Genomic DNA, 20,592 nt, shown 5'->3' with positions numbered 1-20,592 from the left:
ATTTCCAGTTTTGATTTATCAGTCGCGACCTGCTACACTATTAACACTTCCCATTTACATTTTTATTATTTTACCATTTAAAACAGCTTTATTCATAGTAGAGTTGCAGGTGCCTCTCTCTCGTTGCGTGCGGTGCCTCGACGGCGCCTTTCTCTCACATGACAGTGAACGAATGAAAAGGTGGCGGTGCGTTCCTGCGTTCCTCTGTGTACTTGCCTTTCCGTGTAAACATAGACAGTCACAAATGTTAGCCGGCTGATCGAGTTTATTATGACTTAACAGACGGTTAGCAGAGTTTCCCACACACCCTTTCTCTATGTGCTTGGTGTGAGTCTGTGTGTGAGCTCTCGCCCTCGTATGGTGCGGTGACCGCGTGTTTTTTTTTTCAAGTTATAACGGCAAGAGTGTATTTTTCAAAATTTCAGAATTTGCGTCGAAAAACATTTCAATATAAAAGAAAAAAATTCGCTCATATTAACACAACACCACATTGGTGCGAAGAGCAACAACCGTAAAAACTGTGCGCTGCATGAGACAAACAAGTAACGCTGATTTTGTCCGACGATGTCGCGTTTTTGAATCCGGATTAAGTTTGAATTAAACACGATATTACTGGGTCGTGTTTAGTCACTTTTTAGTCACTATTTTATCATCGTTTTATGCCTGACAACAGAACAGATAATATGTGAAAATAGCAGACAGTTGTGTTTAAATACAACATAATGTGATGACGTCACAAATATGCTACTTAGTGTGTGACCTCATCAGTCTGTCAAAATCCTGTATGATGTCAATCTTTCTTTCCTAGAGCTGTTGAATATGAGAGTTACGACACTCGATCTCGCCGCCATGTGGTCTCGTGGTCTCTGTAGTGCAGGCTTCCCACTTGAACACCATCTGACGTCAAAGTTCCATAATAGCCGATAAAAACGGAAAGAGGCATTTGACTACTATTTCCCCACAGTAAGATCTAACACAAGAGTTCACTTATCACTTTACCGCTGTGATATTCTGAAGTACGGGAGTCAATTGGGGTCTACAAAGCTGAGCCGCGTGAACGCAGCAGGCATTAGACAACTGAGCTTGTTTGCTTCTCACACAATCCAAAGATGTTATTTTTCCATAGCGGCTTCCTGCCCTGCCTTTCATATCACTTCTCCCCTTCCGTCGAGACAGTGACATCGCAATTACTTCATATCTGTCTGTTTTTGTTAGGATGAGAACCGTAACACCCACAGACAAACTTTATGAAGAGAGGGCACGGGAAACACATGTGAGCTACAGCTGGGGCCACGCTTGTCAAAATCTTGAAAACATCAAAGCAGTAAGGCCACGGGCATTCTTTCTAAAGATGAATAAAGACTTGTTTTCGTTTTATGGAGGGCATTATTAAACAGGATCCTGTCATCGGGTTTTGTTTAATGGTCAGCTCACGTGTTGACGTGGCATCACCTGTTGACTATGTTACTCGTAAAGAAATCCTGTGTATTCATTTCTAGACTTGCGTTTATGCATTTGGGAGAAGATTTTATCGAAAGTAACTTACAAAACACACTCTCAGATACACATTGAATCTGTATACGTCTTCCCTTGGTGTCAACCCCATGACCAATGCTCTACAGGTTTCACACTTTCTCACAGTCTGCAATACAGAGACTTTTGATAAGACTTTCATATTTCATCCATTTATTGTTTTATTGTATTTATTTCAAAGCAGCATTCTCATACCTTCCATTAAATCCTAGCAGCGGAGACCATAAAAACGCGTGCTAAAATATTCAAAAGGTCCCTTGAAACAGCGTAACTACAACGTTTTAATTAAGTTACGGACGATTGCCCCATGTCTGCAATAACTTTTGCCGTTCATGAAAAGCATGCAATTTTGAGTCTCAAGTTCTACAATGCTTTCAATTAACCTAATTTCATTGTGCTCATTTCATTGTGCTCTATCTGATTAGGACCCACTAAGCCATTTTGTAATGGATGGGAAAGGGACGGGGGGGTTCAGCCTCGCACTGCTGGGTCTCAAACGTCTGCGGTATTTCAAGTCTCCAGAGTGGCTACAAATAAAAAGCATGGCAGCGAAAAAAAGAAAAGAGGAACAATCTCTCTCAAGACAATGAAGACTGAATTTGAGAATCAATGCCAATCGAATTTAACATCTTTGGAGCCTTTGGCTTGAACCACTAACGTGGTAATTGAATTATCCTGCATTAAAAGAGAAGTGCCTTTCAATCTTTTCGGCAGAGAGAGAGAAAACAAGGGAAAGCACGCGGACGCCAAAGCAATCGGCTGGCGTAATCCAAGCATGCTGTGGAGTTAAATGAATAGGTGCGCTATTTGTTCACAATCCCATCATTTGCCCTAACAGTGGACGGGGATCACTTGAAGAGTGTGTTGAGTTTTTAGTGCCAAGTAATTAATCTTCCTCGTGAAGAAAATTGGTAAAACGGTTGGGTGGATTGGTCGGCCTGCATTTCTAACTAAATCTCATTTCACTAATTTGCAAAAATGCTAATGATTCCATGCCAAAGATTCCAGGTGCATTGTAAAAGCAGATGGAAATAGCAATAATCTGATATACACTGTGGCACTAAATGTTTACTATTTACTAGAGATGCACCGATAGTCAATTTCTCCACCGATATAACATTTCTCCACCAATACCAATAGCAGATTATTCAAGGTGACAGGGCTTGACGTTAAGCATCGTCATGTGGTCAAGAAAATCTGTCATGCACTTGTCCGAGTACAAATATTACTATAAAAAAAGATATTTAATTTGAAGTGTCAATGTAATGCTTTTTGCAATTAAAAAAAACTGGCGCTATAGAGGTATAAAGTTTTGTTACACATGCCAAACAGTTGTAGTATAAAACGTCTGTTGTCATCATAAAAAAGATGTGTAGTTCATCACATGAATAGGCAGGTAACTGACAAATGACCTTAGTGTTACATACAGATGGACAAATTAGGGCCTAATTTTTATGTTACCTAAATTGATTTAATTTTTCAAAGTTCTGTGCATTTAATTTTTTTACTGTACAATAGAGATATACATGTCCACTTAAATTACTGTAGTATACTATAGAAAACTGCAGTAATATTCCCAGATACTAGTGTTTTTGAAGCCTTATTAAAAAGGAAAGCCTGCAACCATTAGCCAAAAAAAGCGTTACGGTTAATGCTAACGCCCTGGCTTCGGCGGACACAGGAAAGGAGGCCGGATGCTAGTTTTTTGAATGGATGTCAAAGTGTTTTGTTAGCCGTTATCGGTTCTCCAATTGGAAGCATTACAGACCCTCTAATCTCTATAATAAGAGTATCTCTGTTTAAAGCTCTCTGGTGGAAGTTTGATATTAAATGCCGATCGGTCTCAGCATGGCCAAATGAAGTTGAATATGCTCTCCCTCACACATTTTAATCAAAGGCAAGTGACACGATGACAAAATGATGCAATACCGAATCCGTATTTCACGTGTGCCATTCGGTGAATATTCTCCTGTATCACTCCTGGATGAACTGAACTCAAAAACAGGGTTGACAGCCTGCAATGCATTTGTGGACATTTTTCCCCAAAACAGCTGCATTACTGACAAAAACTTTGATAATAAATAGACTTTACTTTTTATTACATAAATTGTATTTTCATTTCAGAAGGATACGACATTATTCCGTAGCAGGATTATACGGAATCTGCAGACTTTCTTTTCAAATCTGTGAAAAACATTTTTTTTTATTCTGCAGAATTCTGTGGAACAGTTTTTGACGCGTTTACATTTGTACAGAAATGAAAATGTGTTAAAATAGTTTTAAAATACTACCTGTCTATGCATTAACTGCAGGTGACAGTGGTCTGGTTCTGCTCATCATTTAAAAAGAGGCAGAGCCTAAAGAGAAGCTTTAAGTGCGAAGTAAAGAGACTGTTAAACTCTGAATACACCAGACCAATTTAGTACTGAATTCATTTGAATTGCATGTCATTTTATATGAAAAAGTATATATTTTATTGTTTATAGTGTTAAAGCAAAACAAGGCCTCGTCTAAATATGTTCTTATGGTGATTTTATTGTGTATCAAGGACACTTTTCATCTTGTTCACAATGCAAAGATAACTTCACATAAACTTAACAAGAGCATTCGCATGTCGTTCATTCTTGTTGTGAACGTATTGAAAATGATTCAGCGCTGTCTGAAGTAATCAACAGATAAATTGAGTATTCTGAACTCCCCGCGGCTGGTTTAGTTTTTAACGTCTCAAATATCTAAGGCTTAAAAATCTGGAACAGCAAATATAGCCGATAGCCGCTGATGTGAAAAATTGCTTTTATCAACCAATACCAATTATATCAGAATGTGGCACACAAGAAAATCCACCATATATCAAAATAACTGCCTAAAATACGGGTGATAAAACCATACTTTTTGCTAGTGGATTTTAGCAACAAGAGATTTCTTGTGGCAGTATTTTTATTCCACCTGTTATTAGTGATATACAATTCAGACAGCACCGAAGAAAACCATGCAATTCTGACCTTTTTGGAAATAAAAGTACACTGCGGACATCCAAACAAATCTCCAGAACAGATACTACAAGGCTAAACAATTAGAAAGGAACTTGACACAGTCACATGAAATATATTCCATCCAGCGCTATCTTGCTCTTTATGATGTAATATGTTTTAAAGTCTAAAACAACAGAGAACAGGAGTCTAAACTTACGAAAACAGTGTTGTTCCAATTCATGAGACATACCAGCCCATAAGAATTCAAGGTTTTACAAAGAGCTGGTCACTATTGTAATAAAAGAGAAGGCCACTTGTATGCCTATTACTCGCACTACAGACACACAAAAGCAGTTTTCAGTTTTATTTGGACAGTTATGTGTTTGGTTTAGATGTATTTGAAAAACTAAAACATTGAACATCAAAGCTAGCGTCGTCATCCCCGTGCTAGGATTCTAAGCAGCAGAGACAAACCACAGAGCTGGTTGTAGGGATATAAAAGCAAAGAGGAGGGAAGCAGGCTTTGCATCACGTGGACTCTTCATCAAAGAAAGCCACTCAGCACAACTCCTCGTGCTCACCTTCCTTGTGCAGTGGAATTAATTACATCCCGTTTCCTGGCAACCGAAATCCCTGCGCTGGTTCATACATCATTACTTTGAGCGGAAGGTGCATGCACGTCACATACGAAGAGAGGTTAGGGTATGAAGCAGCTACTCATGCGCAGACGCCATACATGCCATGCATTCACAAACCATGGGTCCTACGATTCCCCTCCCCCAGTTTTTATTGCTAGGGAGCTATGGAACCTTTTCTCATCATGCAAGGGATCCCAAAGTCATTTCCATAGGTCACCACTCAGGCCCCTAACCTCTTTCCACCCTTTATTGCGAGCCTTTTGTCTATGACAGATGTGGGTTTGGGTGTGATGGACCCTGTCAACCTTAACCTCCCCCACAAGGCTTTACGCTATACGTTTCTTTGTCTCCAAGAACAAATGATAAGGAACCATACTCCTGGTCTTCGCTGAAGGAATAGTTCACCTTCAAAAGGAAAATTCTGTCATTGTTTACTCACCGTCTTGTTATTTCAAACCTGTTTGACTTTCTTCTGCAGAACGCAAAATGAGATATTTTGAAGAATGACGTGCACAGCCTCCCCATTCGCTTGCATTGGTTTCAATAACAAACATGGTTCTGTTACAAACATTTGTCAAAATGTCTTCTTTTGTTTTCTGCAGAAGAAAGAAGGTCAAACAGGTTTGATAAACATACAAAATGGTGTAAATGAAGATAGAAATTTTCACTTTAAGAAGGATCCAACAGCTCTTTTATACATGTTTCTTTTTAAACGGAAAAAAGCCTAGACATTTGATTTCAAGAAAATGCAACAGTAGATTCATTCAGATTGATGTAATCCTTTAGGAGGTGGTTAATTCGTATGATGGGAATTGCACAAAAACTTTCGATAAGCAAAAAAGACAATGCCCCTCCCCTAAATCTAAACCTCACTGGCACAAAAGCAAATCTTCATAAACCGTACAAATGAGGTGTGCACGTTACAAATAAGAACCTATTCTGGGTTATTTTAACCAATTTGCTGGGTTCAGCCCTTTTTGACCCAATGCTGAGCTGAAAATAACCCAGAATGTTGTGTGTACAAATGTGTGAGTGTAAGATCATTATTATTAACTCTTTTGGCCATAATAATTGTGTATTAAAAGTCTGAAATCATGACAGCCCTACTAAACACATACATGTATATACATAAGCAAGAGTCATAAATGGATCCATACCCCAACATCCCAACATGCTTATGCCCAATGTCCAGTAATGCCATACAATATTTCGGGATAGACAGCCCAAATATTCACCACTAGCATATTCCTCAAACCAAGTGATGGATTAATTCTAAATAAGTATGCTATCTGGTTTATTTTAAATGTCTCCTGAAGAAAACCACCGCTTGAATACAGACTTTTTTGGAAAGGTTGTTGGGCACCGATACTACAGCAGTTCCATAAGCGACTACCAGTTATTTAGGAAAGAATGTTATCCTAATATTGAAATCCTGAAGGTGGTACACAACTTGACAACAAGAAATTGAGTAAAACAAAATGGTCCTGCCAAGCTAGGAACAGTAGACACAGAAAACTCGGACCAGCAAAAAATTGGTGCTTTGACAGTGACCTAGTTCCAGCCGGCTGGCTATCATACTGGAATGTCTGGGTGTCGTTAAAGTTCTCTGGTTTGTGCCTTCCCGTTGAGCGTTCGCATGCAGGATGTTAACAGAGTTTCACAAGTTCCAGGGGAAATCTTCCCTGCGTGCTGTCATGGAGCAACCGTACTCTGTGGGCGTATTTTTCCCACGCAAGTGTTAGCCGGAGACATATTTTCTAGGACACACCAAAACACAGCCCACCAAAACTGACTTTTCACGTCTGCTGCGTTCTGCAACCTGTCGCGCTAATAAGCCTTCGGAGAGAAAAGGGCAGTAAACCGTCAAAGAGTACGATCTCATCTCCGCTTACAACCTAACTTTTTCCAGCGCTCCCGCTGCCGGAGGCTCTGCTAATTGCTGCTTTGCAGAGCACATGACGGACTTCTTTATAAATACTCGGCGCTCCAGGCAGCCTTTGAGCCACACAGGGATCATAAAACTGCCCTCTCTCTTTGCCGATTGGACAGGGACAATCTCCATTCGAGCCATTTCGAGGTAACTAGCTCCGAGAGGAGGGGGAAAGCTGTAAAACTGGCAAAGCTCCCTTTCAAATCAGCCAGTAAAACAAATGACTCAAATAAAGGGCAGGACTCGCTGCATTCCAGCACTTCGCTGGCATTAAAGGGCACCGCGTGCCAATGTATTCCGGCCCAAGAGAGGAACAGGGCATTGGGGCAGGGCTGTTCCTTCACCTCATCAGCTACCAATTAAGAGTGTGTTCAAATGTTGCTTTAAACCTGCATCAAGTATTTTTCTTAGATGAAACACAACTGGAGATGTTAGGGATATCAAACTCATAAAACTTGTTTTTGTGTTTAATCTATGCATTTTTATCCATGCACAATATGTTTTGTCCTCACATGATTTTTATCTTTTGACATCCTATTAATCATGTCAATCTCTCATTGCTCTAAAGACCATAAATCCCACAGGCTGAAGGGCTGTCAAATATTCTCTGAAGTGATATGAAATCCCTCCAACAATTACAACTAGCCACAGCACCACAAAGGATCGAATATGAAAATCCGAGACTGCTCTGATCTACAGAAAAGGGCTCCGTTTCATCCCAAAGGAAGCAGAATTTCCAAATGTTGGCAATGATTTTGTGGTGAATGATTATATAACAGTCATACCCATCCTGTAATGATGGGGAAGGCTTTCGTTTGTGCACCCAAGGAGGCCACTTAAGCCAAATAGCTTCAGTTAATACAGACAACAAATGGATTGCACGAAAGCAACCCTTATCGTTTTTGTCGGGCTGACAGCAGCTCAATGGTTTAAAGAACAGCCGTAGAGCCTTGTGTTTGCAGTGGCATCAATTCTAGTCATGCCACTCAGCGAAAAGGACTTGCAAATGTGGCCACATTATTAACTGCAACTCTGTACGACAGAAAGAGTGCCACTTAAAACAAAACTCTATTAGACTGTCACTTAAAAAGTCTCAATGCCTCAATGTAACAAAGCCCTCGGAGGCTGACGAACGCATCACTACCTCCGAATTCATTTCTTAGCCGGCATTTATGCAACTTTTCGAATGAGTTTTGGTTCTGCATGCCAGGACAAACAGCAGTGTGGGGGTCACTCGAATACTTGAGATTCCTCATCCCAAAGGTAACGTTACTGTATTGACCGTGTATTAAATCCTCTCTCTAAAGAGGAGCCTCTAAGGGCCTATGCAGGGGCCTCAGGCTGAACTCTGGTTTAAATCACCCTCCCAAGAGTGTCTCCGGATAGTATACATCCATAGCACGGCACAAACCGACAAGGCCTCACTCGCACATTAGTCATGCATCTGGCAGCCAAGATGCAAACAGTGCATGTAGGTCTATTGATTATTTTAGTAATCGAGTATTCTTCCAATTATTCTATCGATGAATCGAGTATTCGGATAACAAGGACTTTTTCTTTATTAAAGAGCAATACTGAATACACAAGAGAAAACAAGACAGGTATCTTAAAATGAACAACTAATTTGTTTCCTTTTTAGAAAAATTTACATATTATTGCTGGAATTGCATACATTAATATCTGTGAAAACTACTCAACACCCATTTAGTCATTCCATCGCATTACATTTAAAACGCAATATAATACAAATATATAAATGAGACTTATAAATAAAAAAATAAAGAATAATTTCAGAATAGACTCGTTTACACTTTTCAAAGTTCTGTCTTGTTATTTTTTACTCTTTATTTAACAGTTTTTAAATCAGACGTGTTTTGCATGCATCTCTTCAAGCCGTGCGGTTTTAAAGTTTAAAGGGGAGAGGTGTTTTAAATTACAAAATTAAAGATTATATTAGTAAAACCCAATTTGTGGGGTTTGCACTGTAGAAAGTACAAAAAAAGGCTAAATACCCTGATTTGGGGGTTTATTTAGTTCAGAGGTGGGATGTAACGAAGTACATTTACTTGAGTAATGTACTTAAGTACACTTTTGGAGTATCTGTACTATACTTACTCATTATTTGTTCTGGATACTTTTTACTGTACTTCACTGCATTTGAATGACAAATATTTCTATTTTCATGCCACAAAAAAATGATTGCATTGGCTCCACGTTTGGGAGAGACTATAGAGAGTATATGGACGTGTCATCACTTTACAACGTGAACACCATGTGAGCACGCCAATGCGCGCCCCTGTGAGGGGCAAGACATTCAACAAAATGACGACTTACAATATCAGGAAACGCAATTCCGTGCAACATTTCAGTGTCCAGGAACACCTGATCCCTTTGCAAGTAATAGAGCGAGTACACGATTGTTCATGTTTGGTGTGAACACTGCCTTAGAGTACCAGCAGCATCACACCTATTGCAAACATTTCAAAGGTGTCGGACAAAGACCGGCGAACTCTCAGCATTGCAGCCATTCTACACCTTTGCATTATTATTTTATACTTTCTATTTACACTTACAATCATATTTTAGTACATCACCTCACTGTTTCAAGTGGCGTTCATAGGAAAAGGTCACAAGGTGTCATGAATAATTGGGCACTGCTGAAACAGACAAGAATTATAGTGCACATCCAGTGACATTAACATTGCCATTTCATGTTGTCCTTTCATACTTGAAGGAAGTAAATGCCAAAGGACAGAACATTTCATCTAACTGCTTTCTCTCAACACTATAAACAGCATGAAAAACACCTCACAAACATCTGTGTCATGTGACTTTAAAGCAGCCAGACACAAAAGTATGGCACTTGAAAAAAAGCGCATGCTAACTAACTAGGGCTCGTTCAAAATCACCTAACCTTACATGAAAGTACTAAAGCAGTAGACACAGTGATGGTTAAATGACAGGTAAGCATATTTATGTACTGTTGTATTACAAAGGTCGCTGGCTAGTGGCCGATAATGCGAGCCAGGGATGAAACCCACTGGTTTAAGGCACAGCCTACAGCCCACAGTCTTGTGTATATACACGAACAGGTGACACACTACGTCACTTCTGTTTACAATAACCATACCCAAGACTAATGCTCATATTTATCGACGTACCGCTACTACTCGACTTTTTAACAGCCCGTAAAGAGCTGCACGATTAACAGAACAGTTATTGACATAAACAATGCCAGGAAATAATCTGTAAGTGCTATTTTTAACGTTAGCGAGACACGTTCTGGGTTTATAACCAACCGCAAAGTGGTTAGTCGAGCTTTGTCGTGTAATTGAATAAAATGTTATTTAAAGTTTCCGATCGAGGAGTTAGATACGTTAGCCAAACAGCTAACAGCTAATCAGCTGTCAGTTGACTGACGTAAAACACAACTTCCAACTTTTCTATACGTTAAAAACATACGTTCAATGTTAACCGTGACGCTTTAATGTCCATGTCTGTCAAATCACCGCTGTGTTAACGTTTATTTGCGCAACGTAACAAGCGGTTTAAGCGTATATTTAAACAGTTAACGTGTCTGGACAGTTAGCCCCATCCAGCTAGCTAGTGTAAATAACGGCGTATAGGACGCACGCTAGTGATTTTATTCGTCTTGTTTGACTTCATGAACAAAACAGTCCGTTACTTTGCATAAAACGGTGAAGTAGCGAGTGATCCGACTAACGTTAGTTTCTGACAGATTAAAAAGTTTTATCACCCGTATTCTAGAGAGCCGGATTCATGTGTAAAAGTGTAAAACAGTCAAAAACACATCAAATAAATGGCATCAGTGAAGAAAACCGTGTGAACGATCCGCTGAAAACAGCGATGAGATGCGTGTAACGTTACATCTGTCCAGCGAGAGTGTACGATCATAAAGACTGATAATGATAATAATAATAATAATAAACACGAACATCCTGTAGTAACGTTAGACATGTTGAATAACTCTTATTCAGACACACAACTCAGACATGAATCATCTGAACACTCATCGCGTGTTTATTTGTTTAGTCTGATCTTCAGTGACAATCAGGTGTGATGTGACGGACTTTCAAGCGCCTTCCTTCTCGGTTTCGCTATTTTTTCTCGTAGATTACGTCACAAAACAACAAACATTTCACTGACACCGTATCGTAGTTTCTTTCTTTCTTTCTGTCTTTCTCTCGCTGTCTCGCTCTGACCTGCGCCATCTTTGCAGAAAGACAGACACTCTTTGGGGCTGCAGTTGCTTGCAAACAAAGAGCAACCCTCCGAGCGGCCCCAGACTACGAGCTTTCGCTGCACAAAAACGCACGAATGGAGTTTTACATTCATCGCATGCAACATGCAGAAGAGAGCGTGCCGCCTGTACCTTCTGTGTGTTGGATCCTGGCTCCGAAGAACAGAGCTAAAAACACGAGACGACACGGTATTGCATCCATCATCCTCCTGCGTGCGCTCACACTTATTCTGCTACACTCAAGTTCTTCAGGCAGACTGAGCTGCCGGATGAGTAAAAGAAAGAGAGAGAGCGACGGAAAAGAGGAAGAGAAAAAACACGTTTGATCATTGGCTAGGACGGACCGACACCACGACACCGATCCCCGCCCAGCCGGAGTAAAACCCACATTACTCTCTCTCTCTCTCTCTCTCTCTCTCTCTCTCTCTCTCTCTCTCTCTCTCTCTCTCTCTCTCTCTCTCTCCTCTCTCCCTCTCTCTCTCTCTCTCTGGACCTCAGCTGGACTCTGTTATTGCATAATAACAAATTCCGTTCCGTGTTCCCCCCTTCGGTCTGATTTGTTTCGCCTACGACCCCTTATGCATGCACGAAAATAATAATCGTACATCTGTCTGATCAACTGTGCATGGTGAGATTAAAGGGATACGTTATAGCTATTCTTTCCTTTGTTTCCTCTTTTATTTTATTTAAATATATTTGTAATTATTTTAAACAGGCATTGGGTGTAAGAATAGGATAAACGTTTATTAAACGATGAATGAAAACAAGTATGGCATTACCGCGTAAATGGCAATATTTGTTGGAATGATCTATGTTGTTTATAATAAAATGCAGGCCATTTAAACACTAGGCTATGTTAATGATGTAATCATTCTGCATACTATTAAATCATCAATTTACAAAAATATTTTAGTAAAAAGATCAAATCCAATTTAATCTGATAACAATATGACTGATCTTGAACTTTGAATCTTTGTCAGCCAAAAAAGGTAGGCTAGGTGGGCAACAAGCATTTTTTAAATATGTAAATAAGCATATAAAACGTTATCTGAATAACACACTGTCATTGTTGGACATAACCGTGTTCACACATGCTAAATTGTGAGTGGTGCTTCTCAGCCTTTCTGCATATATTTATCCATAAGGACAAAGCATCTGACCTCCTCAAACCTTCCACCCCCCAAACCCATGTGCAGTGACAGAGATTGATGATCGCCTATTGTTTAATCTCTGTCTTGGCATTGCAGGTCTGGGATACAGGGTTTGCTTACTAAAAGGCCCATCCCCCACCTCCATACTAGCTAAGACCCCAATGCCAGAAAAGTATGTGGCGGTATCTTTTGAATATCACAACAGAGGATCTAACTACTCAAAATCCTATAGAGAGCTATTATGGAGAAGGCAGGCTATTGAGAAAGTTGGGTTTGGCTTGATACTTCTTTTTGGTTTGCCTTACGGGGTCAAAATAAGATCCCCCATAATTATTGTGGATTGACATCTGGATAGTGGCCATGGTGCTGTGTTATCTTCACGGGGCCTCTGATGTGGACCATGTTCTGCATGCTCAGATCTGAGAGCTACCAGTCATATCAGCTGTCTACATGTCCCTGTTTGTAATACGTCTGGGGTAAAAAGTTTTCACTTGGCAAGGGATCTAACATACTCAAGTTATCGTGTGTAATTACTCCAATTTAGCTTCACTCTGTATAATTGTAACTATAATTTTAAACTAAAACATGCTTTTTATATCTTGCAGATTAATTTAGATGTTTAAAGATGAAAGCACATATTTCACTGGTTACCTGCATAAATCTGTTTTCTTAATACAAACTTATTTTTATCTTTTATTCAAACACAGACAATTAAATGTAATGTAAGCAATGGGAAATGTCATTTGTTCTTTTGATGTAAGACTTAAACAGGTTCTTTCCCAAAGAAAAGCGTTTTACTTTTAACTTTATATATATTTAAAATGTATTTACAGTAATTTCAATTCAAATCTCCAATTTAAAAATTCAAAAGCTGACACATAAAACACAATACAAACCTTGGGAAAAAAAGAAAAAGCTTACAAATATTTATTTAAAAGGCCTAATGTTTTGTACTGTATATGTTAATGTTATCAACAGATGGTTTTAATGCATTTCTTTGAACCATTTGAATAAGTTGTAGGAAGCAATGAAAAAATACACATAACTTAATTAGAAACTTGACCTGTTTTTGCCTAATGATGGGTTTGGTTTTTGACCTTGAGACATAATTAAAATGGGCTGTCTGGTGGCACACCTAATTTAGCGCCCAAAACTCTGAAACTGCCATTAATTTATGCTGCACAACAGTGTTCTTCTAAAAAAGGTTTCTGTGGCTATTAAGCAGTAATGGGGTTAACTATAAGTAGGCCACGCAAAAAATGTGTTCACTTAAGGGAATATTGTGATCCAGAGAGTAATTCTTCTACAAAGAAAGTGCATGTTCCAAAAATATGACAGTATTTTTGTGCTAATTGGGAAAATAAAAGAGGTGAGTTAGTGTTTTATCTGAGCATGTACGCCTCAAACAACTCCTTTTTTCAATTTGAGACAAATCCAATTCAAATCTAAAATATAGAAACTGCGAGTTGTAAAATGCAGAGATGCGAGTGGTTTTCAAAGCATTGCTATGCAGTTGCCAGGGTGTTCCTGTGGGCTCCTAGAGCTTGATGGTTAATATCTGGCTTAGTTTAAAAGAGTACGTTTCTGTGATATTCTTCTCCCTGGTTTTGTCCTATGTGACTTGTGATCTGTGTGCATTTTTACCCGTTTGGTTGTTTCTCACGTGAAAGCTGTAGATTTAACCTACTAGATTTTAGTCTACTGAGACAAGACACCACTCCTCAAGGAGTCACTTATATCATTCGGTTTAATAGCACGAAGGGCGTGGGACCAAACAAACGGTCTGTGCTATTAAACCGTTATCATTCGGTTTAATAGCACAAAGAGCGACTAAGCACTGAACTTCTATGCTATGGTTAAGGATTAATTGAAATGTCTGTGTGCAGAGTTTCGCTTTTACACAAACACTATGTGTTTTTTATTAAAACGTCTGAAGTCTGGAACATTTGGTGTGCTGTATTAAAAGAAAGAAGTATTAACGACTGAACCTTTAAGAGAGACTTTTTCTTTTTGTTTAATTTCCATTCAATAATCTGTCACTGAAGTTCCTCCAATGTCTCTTCTGACTTCCCAGCAAGCATTTATGTTTCTGCTGAAGGACTCTATTCCAGTTAAGGGAACTACATGTGTGGCTCTACAGATGTGAATGCAGACCGTCGACTTCTGCAATAGTGAGTTAATCACAATTTTCATCACATGAATCCCCATGTGATATGTCTGTCTGCTTTGCAAAAACGGTCCCTCGCCTTCCTCACAGGTTATTGTGGGTCACACACCATTTATCTTTAATAGTCTTACTCATGCCACGGGTTATAACACGTGTTATCATTTGGGTCTCACTTTAGTGTCTTTAAAGGAAACTCCATTTCAAATCGGCCCAGATCACCTCTTGGTACCTTTTTGAATTATTCTTTAAACAGATAACAAGGCGAACATCTCCTTTAGTATTGCTCATATGTGTGGTTAGGGATTTTACAGTAAACGATGACAAAACAACAGTCGAGAAATACCAGCCTGATCTTCCCGAGAATTAGGAGTAGCTATTTTATGAGGTGTTAACAATTCATGGGATGTGAATGTACAAAATGTACGATTTTCAGAAAAACACCAAACCGAAGTCCCTCCCCTAACCCCATCCCTAAACCTAACGTGACTGGCGAGAAAGCAAATTGTAGGAAAACATACAAATGAGATTGTAAAAATGTATACGAATTAGTTACAAGAATTCGTAACTATTTCAAGAGGTGGCTAATTCATATAAATTCATGCGATGTGAATCTTCCAAAAATGTACGATTATTAGAAAAATGCCATATCGAAGCCCCTCCCTTATCCCTATCTTAACGTCAATGGTGCAAAAGCAAATCGTACTAAATCATACAAATTGATATTGCCGTGAGTTTGTGTTGCAATTTCTCATAGACTTAAACTGAGCCATAATATCACAGCTCTTTTGTCCCAGTAAGCAAGCAAGCATCCAAAATATCTTAGCAGCCCCCTAGCAACGCTCTAGCAACCTTTCAGGCTCCCTGTCATCCATCCACAACGGCACAGAATAGAGATTAGCATGGTCCTGCGATACAAACACTATTTGTAATCACATTGCATTGTTTTTCTTTCTCTCATTTCCCTGTTTATTGTTCTGACACAGGCTGCCAGGGCCCTCCTGGTGCTCAGGTGACAGTGGCAGACCTCTCTTTAAGTGTTAATGGGACGTCACCAGCTGTCCGCACAGGTAGATCCAGAGTCCTGCTCCGAGCCATCTGTGCATCTTCCATCATTACTGTCTCTAAACAGCAAGTGTCGGGAGAGGAGTGAAAGAAAAATTGAGAGAACATGGTGCCCATCGCTTGGAAGAAAGAAATGGAAGGAGGGATTAAAAAGAGAAAGAGATAATGAGAACGAGGAGGGCGCTCCCTGTGGAATACCCCCCAGCTGTCATTCACAGCCCAGTCGACCTCCCCCCACCACCTGGACTTTTTTCCCACACTCACAAATCCGTGCAAATCTGCCCTTAATCATGTGACGCAATGCAAATTTCATTCAACCGCGATAAGGCTGTTCTGCGATCAGAGAAGTAACTGAGTCATTATTCACTGAAGTCAGCAGCCAGTTATGCTGTTATGGCGATACGTTCATCTGAATATGATCAAAATAAGCGTATCGCAACCTTATTACATTTACACTTTCTATTAAGACTCATAATAGAATTTGTTTTTTGCGTATATGGAAAATAAAGAAGAAAGCGAGTTTATCATATTATGACAAGCTGTCGTCACTGTGCTACAATATTCGGTTTAATTCAATTTATTTGTGTAGCGCTTTTCATAATAGAAATCTTTCCGGACAAGCTTTGCAGAGAAATGTGCCGTTTAAGCCCCAAGCCAAAGCACAACAGTGTTGGGTAAACATTGGCTGATTGACTCGAACTCCAGGGAAATTACTTTCAGACTGTTCATTACTTAATCATGGATAATTAATCATAATTGTTAATTGAGGTGAAGAGATTCATTTCCGCAACCAGAACAACCAAATAAAAATGTGTCTAATAATGATGTCAATAATAAAATCTAAACAGCATATTAAACCAACAGCCATCAAAACGCTTTATTTTAACAGCAGGTAAAGAAAAATGAATCGGATTCTACACAAGTCTTAAAATGATCAACGGATTTGAAGTTCTTTCGGCTAATAGGAACATAGCTTTTATAATTTCATGATATAATCAAATGCACTATAATATAATATTCAATAGGCTACTTTCAATACTTGACCCTTATTTAAAAGCTCAGCTTCTACCAACCTCTGTACACATTGGCCTTTACATTCACCATTCTTATATTACATAGTGGCTTTAAACACAAAGTGTGTTGTCTTGTGCTGAATGTCAGCCAGAGGCGTATGTTAAAGCGTGTAAAAGGCAGAATAACTACTGCATGATGTAGAACCATCAGCTCTGTTCGGTTCAGGTTAGTAAGTTAAAGGCGCCTCTCGATACACACGTTCATGTATACATAATACATTACGCTCAGACACTGAAGACAAATCTCTCTGAGGCCCTCTTGAGGAACACATGTGTGTGTGTGTGTGTGTGTTTGTGTGTTCCTCAAGAGGGCCTCAGAGAGATTTGTTTCTTTTTTATGTGCGTGTGCACGCACATACACACATACAAACACACACACAAAGAACAAGTCAAGCTTATTTATCGGCATTTACTCAGCATGAGATACATTAAACTGCTTTCAATGCTACTCTATTTATTCATTATTAAAAACATTTTAAGCCCTCTTTCCATTTAGTTTGAATAAAGTACATTCAGATAAATATGAACAACACAAGCAAAATAAAGCCTTTCAAAGGTTTATTGATGGTGTTCTAGCAATGATAGGATTGCGTAAAAACGTTGCTTTTGTTTCTGCCTTGAATAGATTGTGATATCATCAACAGCTGGGTTTTTCTCCAAAACACACACATCAACCATCACAGTTGTCCTGTACGACATGAGCATCACATCGGACAAACTATAAATATCACTATCTGGCTGTATAAATCCAATCCTGATACATGCACATTAAATGCTTCTTAGCATGATAGAATCTTGTAGCCTATATGTAGTTTTACAGTAAGTGCCCACGTATATATTTGTTGTTGCATATATATGATGAACACCAAACGCATTTCCACACCAGACAGGTAATGTTTTACACATGGAACTGATGAATAAGAGCAAACAAGGAACGATGGACAACACAGGAAGCCCAATACTGGAGACAGCAGGAGAACCAGTTAAGTAGCAGGTGAAGTGTGTGCATAAAGTGACAGATTGTCTGTCAATGAGGATCATATGTATCTTTATTACTGTATATTGTAGGGTTAGCTTGCAGAACACACGCATGGACAGGTGATTCAAAGGGCATGTATATTAGTATATATACAGGCATTTGAGATTGCCCATCGGAACAGATACCACCCTGCATCCTCTCTCTTCAGTGCTTTTAATGTCACATTCAACACTTTGTCGTCGCCGCTGATGGCCAATTTGGGTTAATCCAAGGTACCTATTTTTTCTTCAGCACACGATCCCCCGAGCTTACACCATTTTGAAGCTCCATAACATTGGATGCTTATGTTTTCACCCTCATGTGCGGTCACATTTTCACTGGAGACCTGGAGCATTGCGTTACCTAAACATTGGAAAGAAATAGTCTGAGAAATAGAAACCTTATAGGTGGGAAACCCAAGGACAATCTTGTTGGACCTGTTGTCCCAGGTGCACTCAAGACGCTAAACTTTATAAAAATAAACTGAAGAACGGCCAGATGGCTTTATATTGCTCAAAGACTAAATGATCTTACCTTCTTTGACCTCTAATAAAAAACGTGTTCCACGATCTTGTCCGGGTGAATCAACACCACACCAGTAACTTCCAGTGTCGCTCACTTGAGCATTCTTCAGCGTTGCTGTGAAAAAGTTTTCTGTTTTGTAATCCAGAATAGATAATCTCTTGTTTCGTGTGTAATGATTTAAACTAAAATAAGGCCCAACACTGATATATTTTGGGTAAGTTGCAATAGGAGCATCATATAAACAAGGGATCATGACAGTTTGTCCATTTTTAATAGATATGTTCCTCATTATGTGGACTTCTTCAGATCCTGCGGACAGAAAAAACTAAGGAAAATTGGGAAAACACCCCAAAACACAATACATAGGGATTCTGTAGTTGATTTGATGCAATGCAGATTGTAAAAGCAATATAACAATAATGTTTTAATAGTAAACAGCTGATCATTATAGGATTAAGGAATAAAACATTGAGTTTTGGACCGTATTCCTTATTTGGTCTGACTTTGGAATACCCTGCCTTTAAAGATTAGAATGGCCCCTTTTTCTGTTTTTAAGTCTTTACTAAAAACCTTTTTGTTTTCTTTAACCATTTAACTATTGACTTCTGTGATATGGTCATTTTTAAAAGGGTTGTTTTAGAGTTTTTGTCTGATTCGTAATCTGTGTAAAGTATATTTTTCGCTCTTCTGTAATGCACTTTGGTCAGCCTGGTGGCTGTGGTAAATGTGCTATACAAATCAAATGTATGCAAATTCTTTATATTTATGTCTTACCTAATGGTCTCTTAGAAGAAACACCAGCAGAAGAGTTGCAGTCGTCATTGTGTCGGCGCAAAATGTTCAAGCAAAGCTGTGTCTGTGTTTCTATCATCACACGTTACTGCGCATGAACGCATCTGTGGTCCAAACTTAACTTTCAGTACACACTGCATTTGTTTTTGTGCCAGACAACAGTGCATTGGGTTAGATTCACATCTACTTGCGCGATATGCAACTGGCAAATGTTACAATCCAAATTGATATAAAATGTTATCGGTACATGCGTGAGAATCAATCTCTTAACCAAGTTGCTGGAACACTATGAAGACTACATTGATGCATGCTAAAGTTAGTTTGCAGCAGATGGTAAAACATCTTTTCTCAGATCCTGTAATGATAATGTCAAAATATGTGAAACATGATATCTCTCCGTGGTATCTGTGATAATGTAACAAATTCTCATGATTTACAGTAAACAAATATTAAACTTGAATAAAGTAGAGGTAATAGGTAAATTCATCATTTTGTTATCCAAGGTCTGTGGAAAAGGAGAAATTAGAGTTTTGTTTAAAATTTGGTTTGTGTTCCAGTGTTTTTCTGTCTAAAGGAAAGTGTTTTATAGATCATAATTCCTGCCTTTTGATCAAATGTGAAATGTTTTATCAGGTTCAGTGTTGTAATTACTTTTCGGAGGTATTTCCAGGCAGTTTTGGCTCTATTGGTTTGTTGTAACAAAAAAATAGTGAGTTGATCATTTCACATTAATTCTAAGACCTGTAGTTCCAACCTTGCAACTTTGCGATGCTGTTTGCGACTGCAGTTTCAGGAAACGCTTAAATGTTAAAAAGTTTCAATACTTCACAATACTAAAACAATTATACAAACGGAAAAGAAATAAATGGTCAAACATACTTGATACAGTGCTTAAATTGTAAAGAAAACAAGAAACGACAAATAGACTGGTTATCATGTTTTTGTAACGTTAACATAATCTGGCTCCATTTGACGATAGAAAAAAAAACATTTGTACAAACCACTGCCTTATTTAATCTATTGACGTACACACATAATGGATTACATTTGCATATGGAACATTGCATATTTCAGTATGAAGTGTTGTGTTTAACCATACCTCAATATTACTTTAAAGGCCAGCCATTCTTTCAAACATTCCTTCACTCCTTCGGAGAGTTTATTTACAACCCGACAGCATCCGGCACTCAAGAAATCGTTTGAATATATATATATTTCTGTTTATATAAACCGGGAATTAGAATAGACTGTCCCCCTGAACATATTTTTCTGACTGTGATGACATCATGAGTACCTCCAAATAAGATAATTAGTTTAAATATAAAGTTTTCATTAAAATAGCCAATTAAACAAGACTTAAGAGCTCAGATGTTTCTATTTTGTTTATTTAAATAAAAATGAGTCTCTCTTTAACTTATTAATATTGAATTTAAGGCTGTCTTGCAACAATCCAAAATAGTCAATCATAAC

General features: G+C 38.7%; 1 protein-coding gene across 1 annotated transcript in view; it reads right to left on the bottom strand.

Annotated features, from left to right (window-relative positions):
- Positions 1 to 11,599, bottom strand: part of tgfbr1b (transforming growth factor, beta receptor 1 b) — a 41,237-nt gene extending 29,638 nt beyond the window's left edge. Inside the window, exon 1 of the mRNA XM_079447578.1 lies at positions 11,467 to 11,599. Coding sequence (XP_079303704.1) covers positions 11,467 to 11,539 — 73 coding nt within the window. The 5' untranslated portion in view covers positions 11,540 to 11,599. The remainder of the gene's footprint in view (positions 1 to 11,466) is intronic.
- Positions 11,600 to 20,592: the final 8,993 nt, after the last annotated feature.

The sequence above is a fragment of the Barbatula barbatula genome (assembly GCF_947034865.1).
Source record: "Barbatula barbatula genome assembly, chromosome: 23".
In the NCBI taxonomy this organism is placed as follows: domain Eukaryota; kingdom Metazoa; phylum Chordata; class Actinopteri; order Cypriniformes; family Nemacheilidae; genus Barbatula; species Barbatula barbatula.
This window is presented reverse-complemented; position numbering and strand designations above follow the sequence as displayed.